Here is a 19,786-nt window from a genome sequence, read left to right on the forward strand (position 1 = left end):
CTCTTCCTACTTCCCAGACATAACTATGATTTCTTGGAGAAATAGCAGATTCCAGGGCTGAGAGAGAGAACTCAGAACTGTCCCAGGCAAACTAAGCCTGGTATATCTTGTGGCTGAAGGAAAGGAATGTTCAAAGATCAGTGGGTACATATCAAACCCACAGGGGTCAAATTTTAGGACACTGTGGGGTCCATAAATACTAAATGATTATGACATATTGAATAAATAAAAATCCACACTTCTGGCAGTATCTATCATACCAAAGTATTACTCTGAAAATTAATACCTTTTTGGGAAAATCAACCCCATGTGCTGAAGAAAAGCTCTTCTTTTTTTTTATTATAATAATTTTTTATTATGTAGAAAAGCTCTTCCTTACAGAAGAATTCAAGCCAATAATACAGAAGGAATGATAGGAGATTTACAACCACCAAAGTAATAATTGATACATGCAGGGATCATCAATGGACGTAAAACTACTATGTAAATTACACTGGGGATATTGACATGACATATGTCACAAACGTCACCCCACGGATTGCTTACTATTTACAAAGAGAGACACCTCCTTTACAAGAGAGAGATGTCTGTCACCATCTGAGACAAGTGACCAAATTTGCATCACTAATCGTGGGACAATTGGCATTGTGTGTTGTGAATAGAAGCATTTGATGTTAACCTCACCTATGAAATCAGGGCAGAAAATTTTACCTGAATCTAATCAGCATTTAGACTTCACTCCCAGTCTAAAGGGAATATGGAGGACAGAGAATAAAGAGGATAGTGAAATTAAAGGAAACAATTGTCAAACGCAGAATGTGCAATTTTATGAAACAATCATTCAAACAAGCAATATTATAAAAAAAGATAAGTGGAGCTGGTCTACATAAGTGCTTGATCAAAAGGTATAAATCAATAAACGCTATGTGTAAACCTTTGTTAGAAACTAATTTGAAAGAAAAAAATAGCCAAAAAAGCTATGTGGAACACAATTTGGTGGAAAGTATAATATGGATTAGGCATAACAAATGATTGTTTCATATATATATATATAAAACATAACAAATGATTGTTAATTTTATTAGGTGTGATCTATTGATTATGGAGGAGAATTTCATGGTCTTAGGAGATGCCTGCTAAATTCTTATATGATAGCACGATATCTGCAACTTACTTTGAATAATTCAGCTAAATTCAGAGAAAGAGGTTGAAACAGAGCAAGAGAACAATATGGCAAAATGTTTGTAAGTGTTGAAACTACTCATTCAATACATGGTGTTCATACTAGCCTTTCAACTTTTCTATATATCTGAAAATTTTTATAATAAAAATGTTAACAAAAGGAAGGAATCATAAAGAATAAAATCATCTTTTTTTTTAAAGATTTTATTTATTTATTTGACAGAGAGATAGAGACAGCCAGCGAGAGAGGGAACACAAGCAGGGGGAGCGGGAGAGGGAGAAGCAGGCTCACAGCGGAGGAGCCTGATGTGGGGCTCGATCCCAGAACGCCAGGATCACGCCCTGAGCCGAAGGCAGACGCCCAACGACTGCGCCACCCAGGTGCCCACGAATAAAATCATCTTTTAAAACTCATAATAGAGAATATAATTTAAAATAAGATAGTATCAAATCAAATATATTTACACTAATATTAATCAAACATGCCAAACAAAATCCGTGATTCCATCCACAGTGAGCAACACGGCGTACCTGGCGTCTAGTCCTGCTGTCCTCTACCTTATCCCACTCCCTGCAGCCAAAAAGATCAAGTCATGTTATTCACCCTTCAGTGGTTCAGAGTCAAATCCCAAGTTCCCTCCCATGCCTCCTGACATACTGCTGTTCATATTCCCCATGATGGTCAGACAAGTGACTTCACTCTACTTGACGGAAATGGCCTTCACACACGGCCATGTGATCTCCCAGTGTGCTGGATGTCGGAGATGGGCCCCCTCAGCCTCTACCTTCCTTCTTGTAATCAGAGAGGTTGGAAAGCTAAAGGCACATTTTCTGAACCCCTTTCAGCTAGGATGCTGGGTGTGACAGGATCATCCTCACAGATGTACTAGGTCAAGATTTGGAATGCAGAAATAAGGCAGGGTCATCCTTATTTACATTACCCCCCTCCGCTTTGTACTCGCTGGCAAAGCAATGAAATCACGAGGTTTGCGAGCTTTTGCAGGCATCCACATTCATCTCTAGCTTGAACATTAGGTAACAAGTTATTGGTGCCTCTTGGTGAGGCTTCTTATTCCTTGGGTTGCAGCCCTGGGCACCTATTTTCCAGTTTCTAGATCTTGTAGAGTAGCTGAAATGGAGATAGCACTATCACTCCCAGCAGTGGGTGATTTCAATCAATATTCTCGATTCCCACGGTGGGTCGATTCCTTCTGGTTCTCGAATTATTCCTGGAGACCCAGCTTTGAGTGCGTTCTGTCAACCCTTCCAATAATGTTCTAAGACCTGATTTCCTGTATTGCAACCTTTTTTTGATCAAAATACCTATAGTGGTTTTTAACATCCCTACTGAACTCCGACGGACAGTTTTCTGAGTCTGAGAAACATGCATCTTAAAATAGAAGCTATTTTGAAATAACAGGAACTGACGTTTGGGCAGGGATTCCAAAATCTAGAACATCAAACCACCTTGGACTCTTGAGAGAAAAAAAAACAGATTACCAGGCTCCACCCTCTAGTACAAGAATCTCTCTAGGTGGAGCCTGGCATGCATTTTTAAAATCTCTCCCGGTAATTGTGATGCAACTTGCCTAACACGGAAATCCAGGGCCAGGTATGTAGGAATTTAAGGTGTAAAGGCTTGCAGACGTCATGAGGTCAGTGTTCCATCTGGTGCAAGAATCTCCATGCTGACATTTCGGTATTTCCAAACTTTTCCGGTCCTGTGGATTACATTATTGTCTCCAGTAGTTTATCAGCCTAGCTGGAACTCTCTGTTACGAGCAGCTAGTTTTGCAGGAAGAATGAAATGACTTCTTTCAAAATCATTCAATAAAGGAAATGCCCAGGTTAAACTGTGACTTAAAAATCCACATTTTACTTTACAGAATGTAAAGTAAACTTATAATTGCATAGGATACAGTACCAAGCTCTTAAAAAATATTTTTGTTAGCTGAAAGCACATTCCAGATATTGTTAATGTACCAAAACAGGATCTCAAAGTAGCCCATCACAGATTCATGAAATTATAAGGTATGAGATTAGAAACAATCTTAAAGATGGCTGTTTTACTTATTTTTATTTTTTTTAAGTTTTTTTTTATTTACTTGAGAGAGAGAAAGAGAAAGAGAGCATGGGTGGGAGTGGGGGGAGCAGCAGAGGGAGAGGGAGAAGCAGACTTCCCGCTGAGCAGGGAGCCCTCCGCGGGGCTCGATCCCAGGACTCCAGCATCATGACCTGAGCCGAAGCAGCCGCTTAACTGAATGAGCCACCCAGGCACCCCTAAAGATGATTATTTTAAAACAGGGGCCTAGATCAGAAGGCACAACTTAAAAATAAGGACATTTTTTAAAAAGTGACCTCAGGGGCCTTTACTTTCATCTTTTACACCGTTGGGAACTTAAGCAAAGAGCAATGTATTTAATTCATTCAGGCCTCTTATCAAATAAATGGCAATGTATGTTTGCTTCGCTACTTAATCATTCTTTAGTTTTTCCTGGGGTCTCACCGCGAGACGCTCACTCACCTTGCCCTTCTGTGGCTCTAACTACACCCTAAGCAGTTGGAGAGTTGAGTAAAGATGGACAAGAAAACAGAGCAAAACAAAATAACAGAAACTTAGCGGAAATCTGTCATTTTGAAAAGACAAGTGATCATGAGTATGTGTACAATGAACTTAAATCAGAAAGTAAAGGTGGAGGCACATGTTTCTTCTAGCATCACCTTTGAGAACCTGAGAAATAATTGAGAATGGCCGCCCGTCTGCTTCCAGTATTCCAACTCCGACAGTGATGTGGGGGTGCTGCTGTTTGCTGAGGACAGGGGTAGACCACAGCTGTGCCCAAATGGCTTGTAATTTCTTATCCCTTTTCGGGTATCAACTGCATTGAGTTCTCTGAAAATTAAAGGCTTGATGTTAAAGAAAATCACAGATTTATGACGTTGTAAATGAGCACGCAAATTCAGAATCATTTATTAACTTGGCAGGTATTTCCTGGACCTCGCGTGTGACAGGCGTTCTGCTGAGCTCTGGGATAGAGTGGTGAACAGGGTCCTAGTTTTCTGGCTATGATGCCTGTGCCTGGAGTGCTATCAATAATCTGAGGGTCTCATTCTCTTCCGGAGCTCTAAAGGTGTGGATTTGGGGACCAGGTTGACCCGGGCTCCATTCCCAGCCTCACCTCCTACTGACCATGTAAGCCTGGGTGCTTGTCCCACCTGGATAGCTCTCTCTTCTGGGCCCCACGGTGAACTTGTCCAACCACCGTGAAGCAGGGAGTGACCTGATCTCACTGCGTAGGGAGAGAAAGCTCACTCATTTCCTTCAGATGAAGAAGGCCAGCCCTTGGCAAAGAAAACGAAATTTTTCTTGCTTTAATCAACTTTTCCTTAATCAACCTCTCAGTTTAGAGACCTTTTAAGATAGGGCTCCTCTAGGGGAGCCTGGGTGGTGCAGTCAGTTGAGTGACCGACTCTTGGTTTCAGCTCAGGTCATGATCACGGGGTGTTGAAATTGAGCTCCATATGGGGCTCTGTGTTCAGAACGGAGTCTGCCTGGGATTCTCTCTCTCTCTTCCTCTGCCCCTCCCACTGCATGCACTTGCTTTCTCTCTCTCTCTCTAATAAATAAATAAATAAATCTTAAAAAAAAAAAAAAAAAAGGATAGGACTCCTCTGGGTTGACCCTAACCTCCACAGGGATAAACAGATCTGTTCCCTTACTCATGGACTTTTTCCAGGACATGAGAATCTGCTGGGCGCTTGTAGAAATAGAGATTCTTGGACTTCACTCTAGACCTAATAAAGCAGAATCTCTAGAAATTTCTATTCTTAACAAGTAAGAGATAAAATCAGGTGGCTATTTCTATTCTATTTCTACTTTTAAGTAAGTCCAGATATTTCCTAGTGGAGAATTTTTCAAAAAGAAAAAGAAATGTTAAGAAAAAAGCAAAATTTACCCCTTATTTCAAAGCCTGGAATTAAGAAAAATAATCAGATGGGTGTTCCTCTTCTCATTTTCGCTATAATATGCATATGCATTTTTATAACACAAGATCATACAATAAGTACTGTTGCTTTTCTTGCAGATTTTCTTTGTCTCTATGTACATATACCATGAACACATGCCTGACTAGTATTTTACAGAAATAATTTCATTTAACTATTATTTATCGAGAATCCCCTCGGCAGTCACTGTTTTAGGTGTTGGGGATGCAGAAGTGAGCAAGTAGAGAGAAATCTGTGCAGCAACGAGCTTCTATTACAATATTAGAAGGTGCTCAAGAAACCAGCCAACTGATACATAAATGAATAAATATTTACAGTTAGTGCCAGTGGCAGGAATGGTAATATTTGGGTGTCTACGAGGTGCAGAGAATGGTTCTAAGTATCAATTCATTTAATCCTTATAGCAACTCTCTAGGGCAAGCGCCAGAATCACCCCCACTTCATAAATGTGAAAACAGAGGCCCCAACAGCTTGCCAGCGTATCTAAGTATTTACAAGGGGCTATGAAATAAGTAAGTAGGAAGACCAGCTTAGATCAGGTGGCCAGAAAGAGGGGTGACACATCATGAGGTTTGGGCCCAGCCACGAATTGAAGCCTGCTGATAGATTGAAAGAAAAGGTGGAAACCAAGAAATCCGAGACCTGTGTGAGATTAGAGCAAAGCAGGTGTAAGAAAATGGGATTAGGTAGCAAGAGGAGAGGCAGCTATGCTCAGAAAGGGGGCAGCCCAGCCTGCGCCATGTCGTTGGGGATTTCTAGTTTGGTTCTTGGGAGACATTTTTACCCCACTTTGCTGCAAAGCGGAAAACACCCCTTCACTGCAGTGACGTTCGCACCTAGGCTGACTCCCCTGCAGGCAGGTTGCACACCTGGAGATCGTCAAGCCGATCTGTAGAGTGAAGGAGGGAGTGGGGCAGGCTGGGGCAGGCCCAGACAGGGTCAGAGCCCAGCTGAGCGGTGGGAGGCGGGCAGGAAGAGGCAGGTGGGGAGGGCAAACTCTGCCCAGGGAGCCTTGGGGGTGGAGACGGAGGGAATGGAATGCCTTCAAGTAGTGAAACGCAGCTTGTGAGCCAGAGGAGACCACACCCGCTGTGCTGAAGCCAGGCAGCCCCTGGACTGATGACAAACGACTGTCTCACGAGAAAGAAGCAGCACAGCTCCGTGACCTGCGTCGGGCCCTGCCCACACCACCACGGGAGCTTACCTACTCTTGAAGAAACCAGCTTTTTAAGTCATTTTGATACCAAAAAAAAAGTCTAAAATGTTCTATAGTCTAACACGTTGATAGGTTCTAAAACAGCAGAGCACATAGAGGCCTAGGAAGACGACAAAGAACCAGAAAAAGAACCAACATTAAGAAGCGTCAAGCACATGGAGCCGGGGGTGGGGGGGGTGGTTGGTGAACTGGATGGCTCAGTCAGTTAAGCTTTGGACTCAATTTTGGCTCAGGTCTTGATCTCAAGGTTGTGAGATGGAGCCCCACATCTCTGCTTGAGATCCTCTCTCTCCCTCTCCCTCTGCCCCTCCCCTACGCTCCAAAGTAAGTTTATAACCCTTAAAAAAAAAAAAAAAAAGCGTCAAACACCACAGGTGCCGCTCTCTTCATTGACACAGAAACACCTTTATGTCTGATGCCTGGGCGGAACGTGAGACCAACTGATTCCATCGTATCTCACAAGACTGTATGACACTGGGTAAATTCCTTAATTCCTTTCACCCTCAGTTTCTCTATCTGCGAAATGGACACAAAAATAGTGCCTGCCTCATGTTTAAATGAGATAATACATCAGCAATCTTAGAAGTTTAGATATTATTGATGACATGTCTGTGACCCAAACCCAAACCCTTGCATTCATCTGCACTTCCTCATACTTCTCATGCCCCCATTCCAGTGCTGTTGTGTGCCTCCAACTTATCTTCATGAGGTCCCCCTCTGGCTTCTTCTGGCAATTTTTTCCTATCCTTCCATCTTTCCGTCCCGCACCCTCCTTCAGTTGAAACTTAAGTCTATGGCAAGAACATCACTGCTCCTACGGTCTTCTCAAGACAAGTACAAGGTCAGGAGCAGACGGAAACCAGCATTCCTGTGCTTCCATGATGGCGCTTCCCCATTCCTACCCCCTTCCCCATCACCCTCTTTGAAATATGTGCATGGCATTAGCCCATCCAGTCCCCACCCCCATCCCCAGCTGTCAGGTGAAGGTCTTGATCCATTCTTCACATTCTGTGAAGACTTGGGCACAAGCCCACAGTCCCCCCTTTCACACCTGTTGCTACATCAGTTCAGGCAATTTTAGGCCGACATGGCACAATGTCACTTATAAAATGTCCCTCTCCTCAAATCAAGCTTCAACTCAGCCTCTATTTATAACTCAGAGTTAGGGAACGTGCTAGATGACAGCATAGGAATGCAAATCAACAAAACCCAGAAGATGAGAAACTACAGAACACATGTCCTGGATTCTCCAAAACATAAATCGCCAAGGTGAGGGGGTAAGAAACACAGATTAGAAGTAAAAAGAAATAAATCAAACAGATGCAGTGTGTGGACTTTATCTGGATTTTCATTCAAACAAGTTCAACTGCAAAAAAAAAACAAAAACAAAAAAACAAAAACAATCCCCCCCCCCACACACACACACAAAACAATTTTTTTTTTTGTTTGGTGTTACAGGTGTAACAAGATGGCCATTGGTTGGTTGAAGCTGTGTGATGGAAGGGGGGTCCTTGTATGATTCTCTGCTTTTGTTTTTTGGCTTTTTTTAAAGATTTATTTATGCACCTGGCTTTCACTGAGTTCTCACCATCTCTCACCTTATTCACTGCTGCTCTCCCTGCAGCAGTTCTCCTGTATTCCTCCCTACATCCCTTTCCCCCTTGCTTGGACTTTCTCGCACGTTCCCAGTATTCCCGTGTTCAAGTTCAAACCACTAGACTTGGTTGAGGTAACAGTTTCACTTCACCTGCAGCTACCCCACCCCACCCCCTACTCCGTGCATACTTTCCACTTCATCCAGTTTGCCAAACTGGTGGCACGGTTGACAGTTTGGATGGGGCAACTCTTCATTGGGCAGGACTATTTGTGCATTCCAATAGCTTTAGCATCCTTGTCTCCTGCCTACTAAGTACCCACAGTACCCCACCCTCAGACATGATGAGACCTAAAATATGCCCCCAGATATTTCCAAACACCTCCTGCTTTTCCAACTGGGTGCCTCCTACTGGCCACTCATACCTCAGCTCAAATATGAAACCATAGACAATTGCCATCCCCATAGCTCAAGAACGTCGAATATTGGCTATTGAATCTGATTCAACCAAGTATTCTTTCCTTCTGGAAGCCTTCACTACGGATGCTTCTGGCACTCCGTGACTCTCTTTATCCAAGTGCTCACAGCATGTGTGGTTATAGCTGATTTTCTTCTCCCCTCCCTCTCACCTCACTGCTCAGCCCTAATTACCTGGGAGCAAAGACCAAGTCCTGACTTTATCTCTTGGTAGCACAAGCTTCAGTTGGCTCAGTACCTAGCACATAATCAGTACTAACCCATGTTTGATGAATAAACAAACAGGATATTGAGCATACTTTCCCTTATGACTCGGTGTTATTATTCCTGGGCATAGAGATGACTTTGGGGCGGATTGGGCCGTTTACAACTCTTGGCTCTATGCCAATGACCCACCATTGCCCTGCTTTATGGGTTTGTGTGTTTGGATTTTGCATCATAACCTCGGTGTGCCTGCCTCCAGCGATCCTTCATGGCCTTTGGAGTCTAAGGCAGACAGTCCTGAGTGCTGTGGCCAACCATGGACTTCGCTACTTGAATACTACGGTGGTAACTCCCCTGGTCCAGGACCCTTTCTTCTTATGTCTGGGTTCTTGCTAAGTTTCACACACCTCAAGTCTCTCCTCTGCTTAGTGAGGCAATCAGTGCCTAGAACCCTCTGCCTTGTCATTTCCTTTTTGGAAACTGTTTAAGGATGACTCTGGAGGACGTTTGAAATAGAGAAATGTTTCTGTGCTGAGATGCCCATTCCTAGGTTCCTCGCTGGTGACAATGATAGACAAAAGGATTTCTCAAGGCATTTTCTCAGTGGTTATCATGCCTGTAGTCACAAAGTATATAGATACACTTTATTTTGAGAAGTTTTATATTGATAAACACTGAGCTATGGACCTCTAATGGAGCTGTGGATTTTCTAATTTTTGGTTTGGATGACTTTGAATTTAAAAAAACAAACAAAAACCCTTTCCATTATAAGTCATATAGAATGAAAACCAGGACCATGAGCAACAGAGATAAGGAGAACAGCCAGGCAAAAGTGAATGGTAAATATGATTTCCCCCCAAATTTTAGATTTACCATACCTTTAAATATTCAAAAATACTGTAACATATATCTTAAAAAGTGCTATGTAACTCTATCAACAAGCAATTTTTAGTTCATTCTTTTATTTTCAATATTTATTTTTATCATCATTTTTCTCTTTTACAGGATAATTACAACAGTTTAGGAAACAAAACTATGAGGAAGAAGAATGTTAAATAGGTTTTTTACAAATAGCTCGCTGCTTACAAGAAAGTCCATATAACCTCATTCTTCCGAACAGAACATTATACCTCATACTAAACCAAATAGCTTATAGGAAATTAGTATTAAATAGCAAAAACACACACAAAAAAACATATATATATAAATAACATAAAATAGAGTTTGACTCTAATGTGATGCTTTAACAAAGCAAACTATGATGCAATGTGTATCAACTTCATTAATTGGACAAGTCCAGTGAAGCACAAATCAGGGATGGGCTACACACTCAACCTCCAAAGCCAGCTAGGTTCTTTTTGTTCATGGACTCCATCCAATTCCATTCTAGAGAGCATCAGTTTTACATCTTCTTGACTCTGTGGCTATAGAGAGAAAAAGAAGAAAAAAAATAAGCAAAGACAGGGTGACCGGCTGGGAGGAATGGCTTTTGTACCTAAAGATTGCTTCTCGTGCCCTAATCTCAGCTCAGGATGCCAGCAGCTGAAGAGCCCAGAGGAGCAAATCAAGGTTCAGAGAGGAAGGGCCTTGCCCCGCAGAACTCAGCTAGCTAATGACAGAAACGGGACCTAACACTTGGGTTGCATCTTTAAAATCAGTGTCTGTGGCACCTTTGTGTTACGTGACTTCTGTTCATTTTGATAAAATAAAATGTTACATCAGTGTAAATCAGAACCACTGATCTCTTTTTGACTCTTTATTTTTCAGTTTTGAACAAACCAATGTCATGCAGTCTGTGCATTATATAAATAGGAGGCATCTTTGCAACAAAAGTCAAGCAGCTAGCGACTATCAAATGCATAGAAGAATCTTATACATCATGGGAAAATCACTAAATTAAAAAAATTAAAATGATGTATAAGTGGAAAAAATGAATTTTTTGTTTTCATGGTCCAACTGAAATTTCCCCTTTAAAATTCAACACCGCTGGGCGCCTGGGTGGCTCAGTTGGTTAAGTGACCAGCTCTGGAGTTCTGCTCAGGTCACGATCCCAGGGTCGTGAGATGCAGCCCGGCGTCGGGCTCCGTGCTCAACACAGAATCTGCTCAAGATTCTCTCTTCCTCTCCCTCTGCTCCTCCCCCGCTCTTTCTCTCTCTAAAATAAATAAATCTTTAAAAAAATAAAATAAATAAAATTCTACAGTGCTTAGTCTAAAGGGTCCCAGCGAGCCTATGATCCACCACTCTGTACATGACCTTGCCCCGACATTTGAAGAGGGGCCGATGGTAAATGTCCCATACCTGAGGATTTGCACAGCCTTTTTCACCCAGTTCTTCTTTGGATCCGCACACACAGCCAATCTTTTCTTTGTGTAAAAGCTTTAAAAAAAACACACACACATACAGAAAATTTGATTTGTGCTTAAAAGAATTTTGAATTGTTGTTTCACAGAACGTGCAATGGAAATTTTGTATCCGATGGACTGCTCTACCCACTAAGCATTTTATTAATTTCAGAGGTGAAACAAAATACAAAAAAAAATTGTTTCTGATAAAGCTTGATGCAGGAAATGAAAGTGATTCTCTCCTACTTTCTCTGTATTTTAACAAATAGCTGTGCAATGACTGGACAACAAGGCTCAGAATTGTTATTTAATTTTGTTGCTGGCGGTCACACAAAATACGTGTATATCCAACCAATAACTTGTATCATTCTGAGGTATAATATCCTAGATGGATCAAGATTATTACGTGTGAAAGTATTATAACTCTGAGTTCTTACTTATAGCCCCAACCATTCTCTGGTAGAGGGTGCTCTCTTCAAACTTTGTATCTCCCATATTTTCCCGAGATGGCATATTAGTAGCTTATTAAGTTTATCTTAAAAAGTGATTTTTCCCTCCACTCTGTTCTTTTTAAGAAAAACTAAGCTTTTGCCTTATTCCAGTCCTATTTTAAACTTTGGAATACATATGTACTATCGAAACTAACATATCTTTGCCACATCAGTTACTTCTGAAACTTCAGAAAGGCAAAATTTTTATACTTGAAATTCCCACATACTCCTGACACAATCGAATGAGTCAATTAATAACTTACATGACGGCGTTGATGTCGCAAGCTTCATTGGCCAGCTGCTGTGTGAAGCCCACAAGAGATCTGGGATGAAGGACATGTTCTGTATATCGAAGACAGCAATCAAAGTTGCTTGCTGCTGAAAAGAAATTAAAGGTACTTAGTATACATGAATAAATTTATCCTCTAATATGTATTATGGAACTACTATTTGGAGAAGCAATTGCAATGTCTTTGAGACCCGATCTAATGTAGTTTACAGCTCTCTTAAAAAAAGGGGGGGAGCGTATGTACTGGGCGAGTTTGGTTCAATAATACAGTTTAGAAGTCCGTGACTTCTCACAAAAGTAATATCTCTAGTGAGAAACACAAACAGACAGTGTTTTATTTAAGTTCATTATAATCACTCAAGAATATGACTATCTCCCACTTGAAGAAACTCTTATAGATAACCTTCCAAATTCAGAAAATATGGAGATTTTAATCTATTGCTTGGCACCGAGCATTGAGAGGAGGGGCATGATAAGTTACAAAGGAAAATGCAATGTATAGGAGCTGCCAAAGCACTTTGAAATTGTGATATTAATGGAAATATGTTGGTCATAAAAATTCAACACGTGCATTTCTGGGAATGCACCTGTTGCTAAAAGTGATGTACTCTCACAGTCATAAAGCAATACTCAGACACTCCCCCAGGTTAAGTTACAACCTGCTGTAAGGTAAAGGATAAATGTGATCTCTGAGTTGGCAAGAAATGGCCCAAAGCCACGTAAGGATGGAGAAGTCAGATGCCATCATCTGCCCCTAAAGGATGAGTTTTGAACTTTACTAAAATTATTTAGGTGGGAGGTGAAAAAGTTGGAAACGTGGGAGTGTTTCCTACGTTTCAGAATGACCCCATTCACTGGTAACATGACACAACTTACATCACTCCCGAAAATGGTACTTTGGCCTTGTTGTGGAGCTTGGGGGCCTCTAAGAACCCAGGCACCCCAAATATCTGCTGGGATTGACAGCAGAGAAAAAACGCCTGAGCAGCAGTAACCGTTACCTCCTCGCTCACCAAGGAGCTGACAACTCCCATCACTTCTGAAGACTTTCTAATAGACTCTCATTCCTTGGGGACCCCCAGGGGAGCTCAAGGCTCAGAGGAGAATGAAAACAGCTCTTCCTCCTGTGTTCACAGAAAGAGTGATACTTACCTTCTGACGTGCTGCATAAGTAGAATACCAGCACTGCCATCAAAGCAGCCAGGAGCAAATTCTTGCTACTGCCCATCATTTTCAGCTCAAAGGATAGATCTGCTCAGTGCTGGGAACCCAGTGCTCTGGGAGTGCTACTAGGTTCTGATAGCAGCCTGGGTCTGGGATGGCCCTACTTATAGCAAATATTGGGAATGTACACAGAAGGCGTGTTCTGACATGGGTTTTCCCCCATTGATCAACCTGCCCCATCATGTCGTCACAAAGAAAAACCACAGGGAAAACTTCCTGCCTTTCCCTAATGTTGGGAAGCTGTGAAGGTCAGGGTGGGGGGGAGCGGTGTTTGAGAAGGGGAAAATCCTGTTAAATCCTTTGGGTTTTTGAAGAGGGAAATAGCCCAGCCCTGTGGCTCAGAAAAGCGTTTCATGCAGTGTTAACTTAATCTCTTGTCTCTGAAAAGAGAGGACAAGGATTAACAACAGATACAAAGGTCAGCCCTCCCCAGGGACATTACAAGACTCTGTTGTTACACTGTATTTGCTTTCCAGAGTCAGTTGGGAGCAGGAGGGATGAGATAGGATGCCAGGCATACTGGGGGATGCATTTATAATTGCACGGTTGGTGTTCAGCTATCACCAAAGACCTGGAATGTCTAGGCTACGGTTCGGATTAGGTAACATGACAATGCTCTAGTGGTGTTCCCAAGCTTGGTGGAACATGGCAGCCCTTAAATAAGACTCAAGCCTCAGCTTCATCTTGAGGTCATGTCAATTCTTCTAAGACTCTTCTACATTTGAATGACTCTAATCACTATTGTAGCCTGGAAAATAATCCCCACCTGCCCTTAACCCGGCTGAGCTAGTACACAGCTCCACGCAAAGCCTCAGAAGGGTTGAAGAAAAAGACAATCAACAAAATCAGTGTCAAATCACAGTGACGATGATCATAATGTAATATGAATCCCTAACCTATGATGGTGTAATGAGAACTCGCCACAAGGGAGAATATCATTCGATGCTAGGGATTGGGTTCACAGGAAGGGAGTTTTTGGAAATAATATAATTTTTTCTATCCTCTCACAGGCATGGTTACATATGATCTACGCATATGTTAAAATTCCTAGAACTGTACATCAAAGGAAAAAATGACTTGTATTGTACGGTTATTTAAAAAATAAATGTAAAAAACATTGAAATCATTAAACAAAAACTGTCCACTAAGCACAAATATGTTGAAAGTAGATAAGTCAAAAAAAGATATACCATTTAAGCAGTAAAAAAAAAAAAAAAAAAAAAAAAAAAAAAAAAAAAGGAAAGAAAACTGGAGTCGCTCTATCTGGCAAAATAGATTTTAAAACAAAAATTGTTACTAGAGATAAAGAGGGAGTTCCTTAATCATAAAGGGTCAATCCATTGGGAAGATACAAGAATTATGACCATACATACACTAAACAATAGCCCCCAAAAATACATGAAGCAAAATTGACAGAATCGAAGGGAGGAATAAAAAATTCAACAATAAAAGTCGGATACTTCAATACCGTATTTCCAGTACCGAACAGAAAAACCACAACACTGTAAACCAACTAGACCTAACGGACATCTACAGAACACCCTACAACAGAACAGGCATCCTTCTCAAGTGCACATAGAACATTCTCCAAGATAAATCATAAGCTATGTCATAGAAGAAGTCTTAATAAATGTAAAAGGATTAAAATCATACAAAGTATGCTTTCAAAACCACAATGGAATTAAATTAGAATCCATAACAGAAGGAATTTTGGGAAATTTACAATAATATGTGGATATTTAGTGATATATTCCTATATAACTAATGTGTCAAAGAAGAAATCATAAAGAAAGTAGAAAATACTTTGAAATGAATGAAAATGAAAACACAGCATACCAAAATTCATGCAGCAAAAGTACTGCTCAGAGGGAAACTTACAGCATGGATACATGAAATAAGAAAGAGCAAACCAATAGAGGAAATCAGTGGAACTCAAATTTGGTTCTTTGAAGAGGTCAACAACATCAACAAGCTTTTACTAGACCAATCAAAACAAAGCAGACGTGGGGGTGCAGGGAATGAAAGGGGGTCATCACTACCAACTATAAGAGATAAAGAAGACTGAACAACCATATGCCAACTAGTTAGATGGTATAGAGGAAAGGGACAAATTAGTAGAAAGGTACAAATTCCTGAAACTAACTCAAGAAAATAGAAAGTTTTAAAAGCTCCATAACAAATAAAGATATTACACTGGTAACTACAAATATTTCCATAAAGAAAAGCCCAGACCCATTCGGCTTCATAGTAAATTCTACCAAACATTTGAAGAAAAATTAAAACCAATTTTTTCACAAACTTTTCCAGTATGTAAAAGAGGAGGGGACAATTTCTAGCTCATTCGATGAGGACAGTAGCACACTGATATCAAAGTAAGATAAAGACATCACAAGAAAATAAAACTACCAGCCGATATCTCTTATCAATACAGACACACACACGGAAAATACTCAACAAAACATTAGTAAATGGTATCCAGAAACATATAAAAAGGATCATGCACCATAACCAAGTGGGATTTATCCTAGGAAATGCAATACATAATATTAACTGAATTAAAAAAGTATGAAAAGCATTTGACAAAACCCAGCACCCTATTATAATAAAAACACTCAACAAACTAGGAAGAGGAGAGAACTTCCTCAACCTGACAAAGGTCATCTATGAAAAATCCCACAGGTAATCTCTTGCTTACTGTTGAACAACTGAATGCTTTGCTCCTGAGATCAAGCCCAAAATAAGGATGTCCATTTTCACCAGTTCTATTCAACTTTGTACTGGAGATTCTAGCCTGGACAACTAGACAAGAGAACCGGGGAAGGCACCCAGACTGGAGAGGAAGAAGTAGCTATCTTATTTGCAGATGACATGACCTTATATATAGAAAATCTTAAAGAATCCACTAAAAAAAGAAACTATTAGAACTAATAAGTTCAGGAGGGTTGCAAGAATTGAGATCCATATACAAAAATCAATTGTATTTCTATACACTATCAACGTTCTTTGATAATAATGTTCACCTGAAAATAAAATTAAGAAAACAATTACTTTTACAATAGCACCAAAAAAAGAATAAAACACCCAGGCATAAATTTAACAAAAGATGTGAAAAATGTGACTAAAGTTACAAAACATCATTAAAGAAATTAAAGAAGACTTCTAAATAAATGGAAAGACATCCCAGGTCATGAATTGGAAAGACAACATTGTTAAGATGGAACTACCCCTTTCCCCCCCAAAAAACTGATCTGCAGATTCAATAAATTCCTATCAAAATGCCAGCTGGCATTGCAGAAATGGAAAAGCCAATTCTCAAATTCATATGGAATTGCAAGAGATCCCAAATACTCTGAACAAACCCAACACAGAAAAGGAAGAACAAAGTCAGAGGACTTACAGTTCCTGATTCCAAAATTTACTACAAAACTACAGTAATTAATACATGGGGTACTGGCATAAATGTACACACATAGATAGACCAATGGAATGGAAGTAAGAGTCCAGGTGTAAACTCTTTGTATAGTCAACTGATTTTTTTATGGTGCCAAGACCATTCAATGCAAGAAAGAAATGTCCTTTCAACAAATGGCGCTGGGACAACTGGAAATGTAAAAAATGTAAAAGAATGATGTTAACCCCCTACCTCACGACATGCATAAAAATTAACTAAAAATGGATCGTAGACCTAAATAAGAGTGCTAAAAGTATAAAACTCTTAGAAGAAAACATAGGAGTAAATCCCCATGTTCTTGGCAATGTTTCTTTTTTTTTTTTTTTTCCAAATATAATACCAAAAGCTCAAGCAACAAAATAAAAGACAAATAAACTGGACTATATCAAAACTATAAACTTTTGTGTTTCAATGGTTACTAAAAAAAATGTGAAAAAAACAACCCACAAAAACATAGGAAATAATTTTCAAATCATATACCTGATATGGGGTTTTTACTTGTTTCCAGAATATATGAGGAACTCTTATAAATCAGCAATAAAAAGATAAACAGCCCAATTGAAAATGGACAAAATATTTGAATAGACACTTTCCCAAAGGTACATAAACGAACACATGCAAAGATGCTCAATGTCATTAGTCATTAGGGAAATGTAAATCCAAACCACAGTAACATGTTACTTCACACCCGCAAGAATGGCTTTAATCAAAAACATGGATAAGAAATGTTGACAATGATGTGGAGAACTCGGAACCCTCATACACTGTTGATGAAATGAAAAATTGTACAGTCACTTTGAAAAACAGTTTCACAGTGCCTCAAATGGTGAATCATGGAATTACCATATGATTCTGCGATTCTACTCCTAGGTATACACCCAAGATAAGTGATAACATACGCCCACACAAAAACTTGCCCACGAGTGTTCCTGGCAGCTTTATTCATAATCGCCAAAAAGTGGAAACAATCCAAATGTCATCAACTGATGAATAGATAAATAAAATGTGGTAAATTTGTACAATGGAGTATTATTTGGCAATAAAAATGAATGAATGATGGATACTACAACATGGATGAATCTTGAAAACACTGTATTAAGTGAAAAAAATGAGCATAGAAGACCATGTGTTATATGATTCCAGTTATGTGTAGTGTTCAAAAGTGGTAAGTCTGTAGAACCAGGAAGTAAAATAATGATCATCTAGGGAAGGGTGGAGTGTCAGGGGAAAGGGAGGGGAATGGGGTATGATTGCTAATGGGTATGTGGTTTCTTTCATAATCTAAAAATAGGTGGTGATGGTTGCATAACACTGTGAGGTACTGAGACACACATTGTGCACTTGCAAAGAGTGAATTTTATGGCATACGGATTATATCTCAACAAAGCTCATAACAACAATAAAAAATTTTCCACCTACCTCGGTCTAACACCCGCACCAGCCCACAAATCCTCTTTCCTTCTCTATGACTGCTCTTGACTGCTTGCAGTCTCTCTGCATTTTTCCTTCTTCTATTCCTTTGTCTCTCCTCTTCTCTTTCTTCTCTCTCTCTGAATCACATTAGTTTTTTGAACTGATTCTTTGGGTACTTGTTTATATTGATTGATATTGCATTTCCCAATGCTTACTTGGATAGATGAGTCACTTAAAAATTTTTTTAAATGTGACCTTCAACTGATTTTTTTTTGGGGGTCACTGAATATGTTAATGGGAAGTTAAACATAAAATTATTTCAAACCTATTTTAGTAGAAAGCTATTTTTCACACTGGAATTTATTTTCTAGCTATTCTTTTCAAATACCTCAGACACGTTTCTAATAAGACCTAATTCCTACGTGTAGTAGAGTCTTGTGTCTTTCTCTTCCCTCCCCACCCCCCTAATTGGCAAGTGTCTTATGTAGAAGTACTTAGTTGCGTATACAGATGGCTAGAACATGATTAAATTAAAGAGAACTTAACATGATTAAACACAAGTAACTATAAAACAAGGCAATATAGGGTAAGAGTCATATTCATATTACATAAACATTTTCATAGAAATTGTTCACAGAATGTGATCATTAAAGTTACTTAACTCCCCTTCCATTTCTATGACATGTCATCCTGACTAATGGAGTGTCCATTAAAAACTATTTTCTTTCTAATAGGTTTCCATGAAAAGCTTTTAGAAGATAATAGGTGCTCCCTTTAAAACAGCATGTATTGAGCACCTACTAGATGCCAGATTTTGTGGCAGAGAATGTGCTGTGAAAGCAAAGAAGCATGATGTTTGATTCCAACAAGGCGAGGTGCACAAAAGACCAGCAACCCTGAGCCCTCTGGCTTCCGCAGAGTAGGGCCTGACTGCAGCTGTGCTCCCGTGACAAAAATGGTTCTTACCACGGTGTTTGAATAGTACAAATTATAGAACTTCGAAGCTAGAGAAGCACAGAGGCCTTCTAGTTCAATACCTAATTTTCAAGATGAGAACACGAAAGCCAGAGATGTTTGACTTTCTCAGTGTAGAACCATGATGACCAGAGCTGGCTCTAGAAATCACACCTCTTCTCTAAGTTAGGGAATTGTTCCTCATTTCCTCCTTGAAGATTTATTATCTGATTATCAAATCGATGGTATCACGTATCATTAGCCTTCACTTTCATTTCTTTCAGATAGTAATACAAGTGGTATCTTCCATATAGTCTTAATCATACATACCAAATACTGAGGTATTATGGAGATCACTAACAACAAGAATAAGAAACCACAACTTCAATGGAGGATAGCAACAATATGAATTCCTACAATGCCTACTTAAAACGAACCAAGTATCTTGTTTCTTGGCATCTTGGTTTGGATTCCTCGAAAGCAGAGCCTCAGGTGCAGATCCTTTATTTGAGTGATAAGTCCAGGCAACAAGAGTGAAGAAAGAAGATAGGGCGAGGAAAAAGCTTTCAAGGTCATTCTGTGGGCACCTGAGAATTGATTCCACTAGAACTTCCTAAGAAACAAACAAATGTCTTGGAATGATCCCCCTGAAAGATGGTGGACAGAGGGTCTGTAAGCTGGCTCACATCCCTCATTCATTGGAGGCTGTCCCCAGGAGTATTAATCCCCCTACATATTTAAGCTTTCCTTGGGAGGGGAAAGATTAGTCCAGCATTCTCCCTCGGCCTTGAGAATTTCTTAGAGCAGAAAGACAAGCAGAATTTAAGGTAAGCTGTTGTCAATGTGATGTGACCTGAGCTCATTCTGCCACAGCTGAGGCTGAAATCAAAGGTGGCTGAAAGCATGTGACATGGGGTCCAGAGATACCTGTTATAGTTGGC

The 19,786-nt window shown here is 40.0% G+C and overlaps 1 protein-coding gene across 1 annotated transcript; it reads right to left on the minus strand.

The window, feature by feature from the left end:
* Window positions 1-10,080: 10,080 nt before the first annotated feature.
* On the minus strand, window positions 10,081-13,073 carry CCL20 (C-C motif chemokine ligand 20). Its single transcript, XM_008690393.2, has 4 exons — window positions 12,956-13,073; window positions 11,778-11,892; window positions 10,980-11,057; window positions 10,081-10,102 (listed from the first exon to the last, which is right to left on the minus strand). Exons 1-4 carry the CDS (start codon window positions 13,032-13,034, stop codon window positions 10,081-10,083), a joined length of 294 nt encoding a protein of 97 aa, XP_008688615.1. The 5' UTR covers window positions 13,035-13,073.
* Window positions 13,074-19,786: the final 6,713 nt, after the last annotated feature.

The sequence above is a fragment of the Ursus maritimus genome, unplaced genomic scaffold (genome assembly GCF_017311325.1).
Source record: "Ursus maritimus isolate PB19 unplaced genomic scaffold, ASM1731132v1 scaffold_1, whole genome shotgun sequence".
Classification (NCBI taxonomy): domain Eukaryota; kingdom Metazoa; phylum Chordata; class Mammalia; order Carnivora; family Ursidae; genus Ursus; species Ursus maritimus.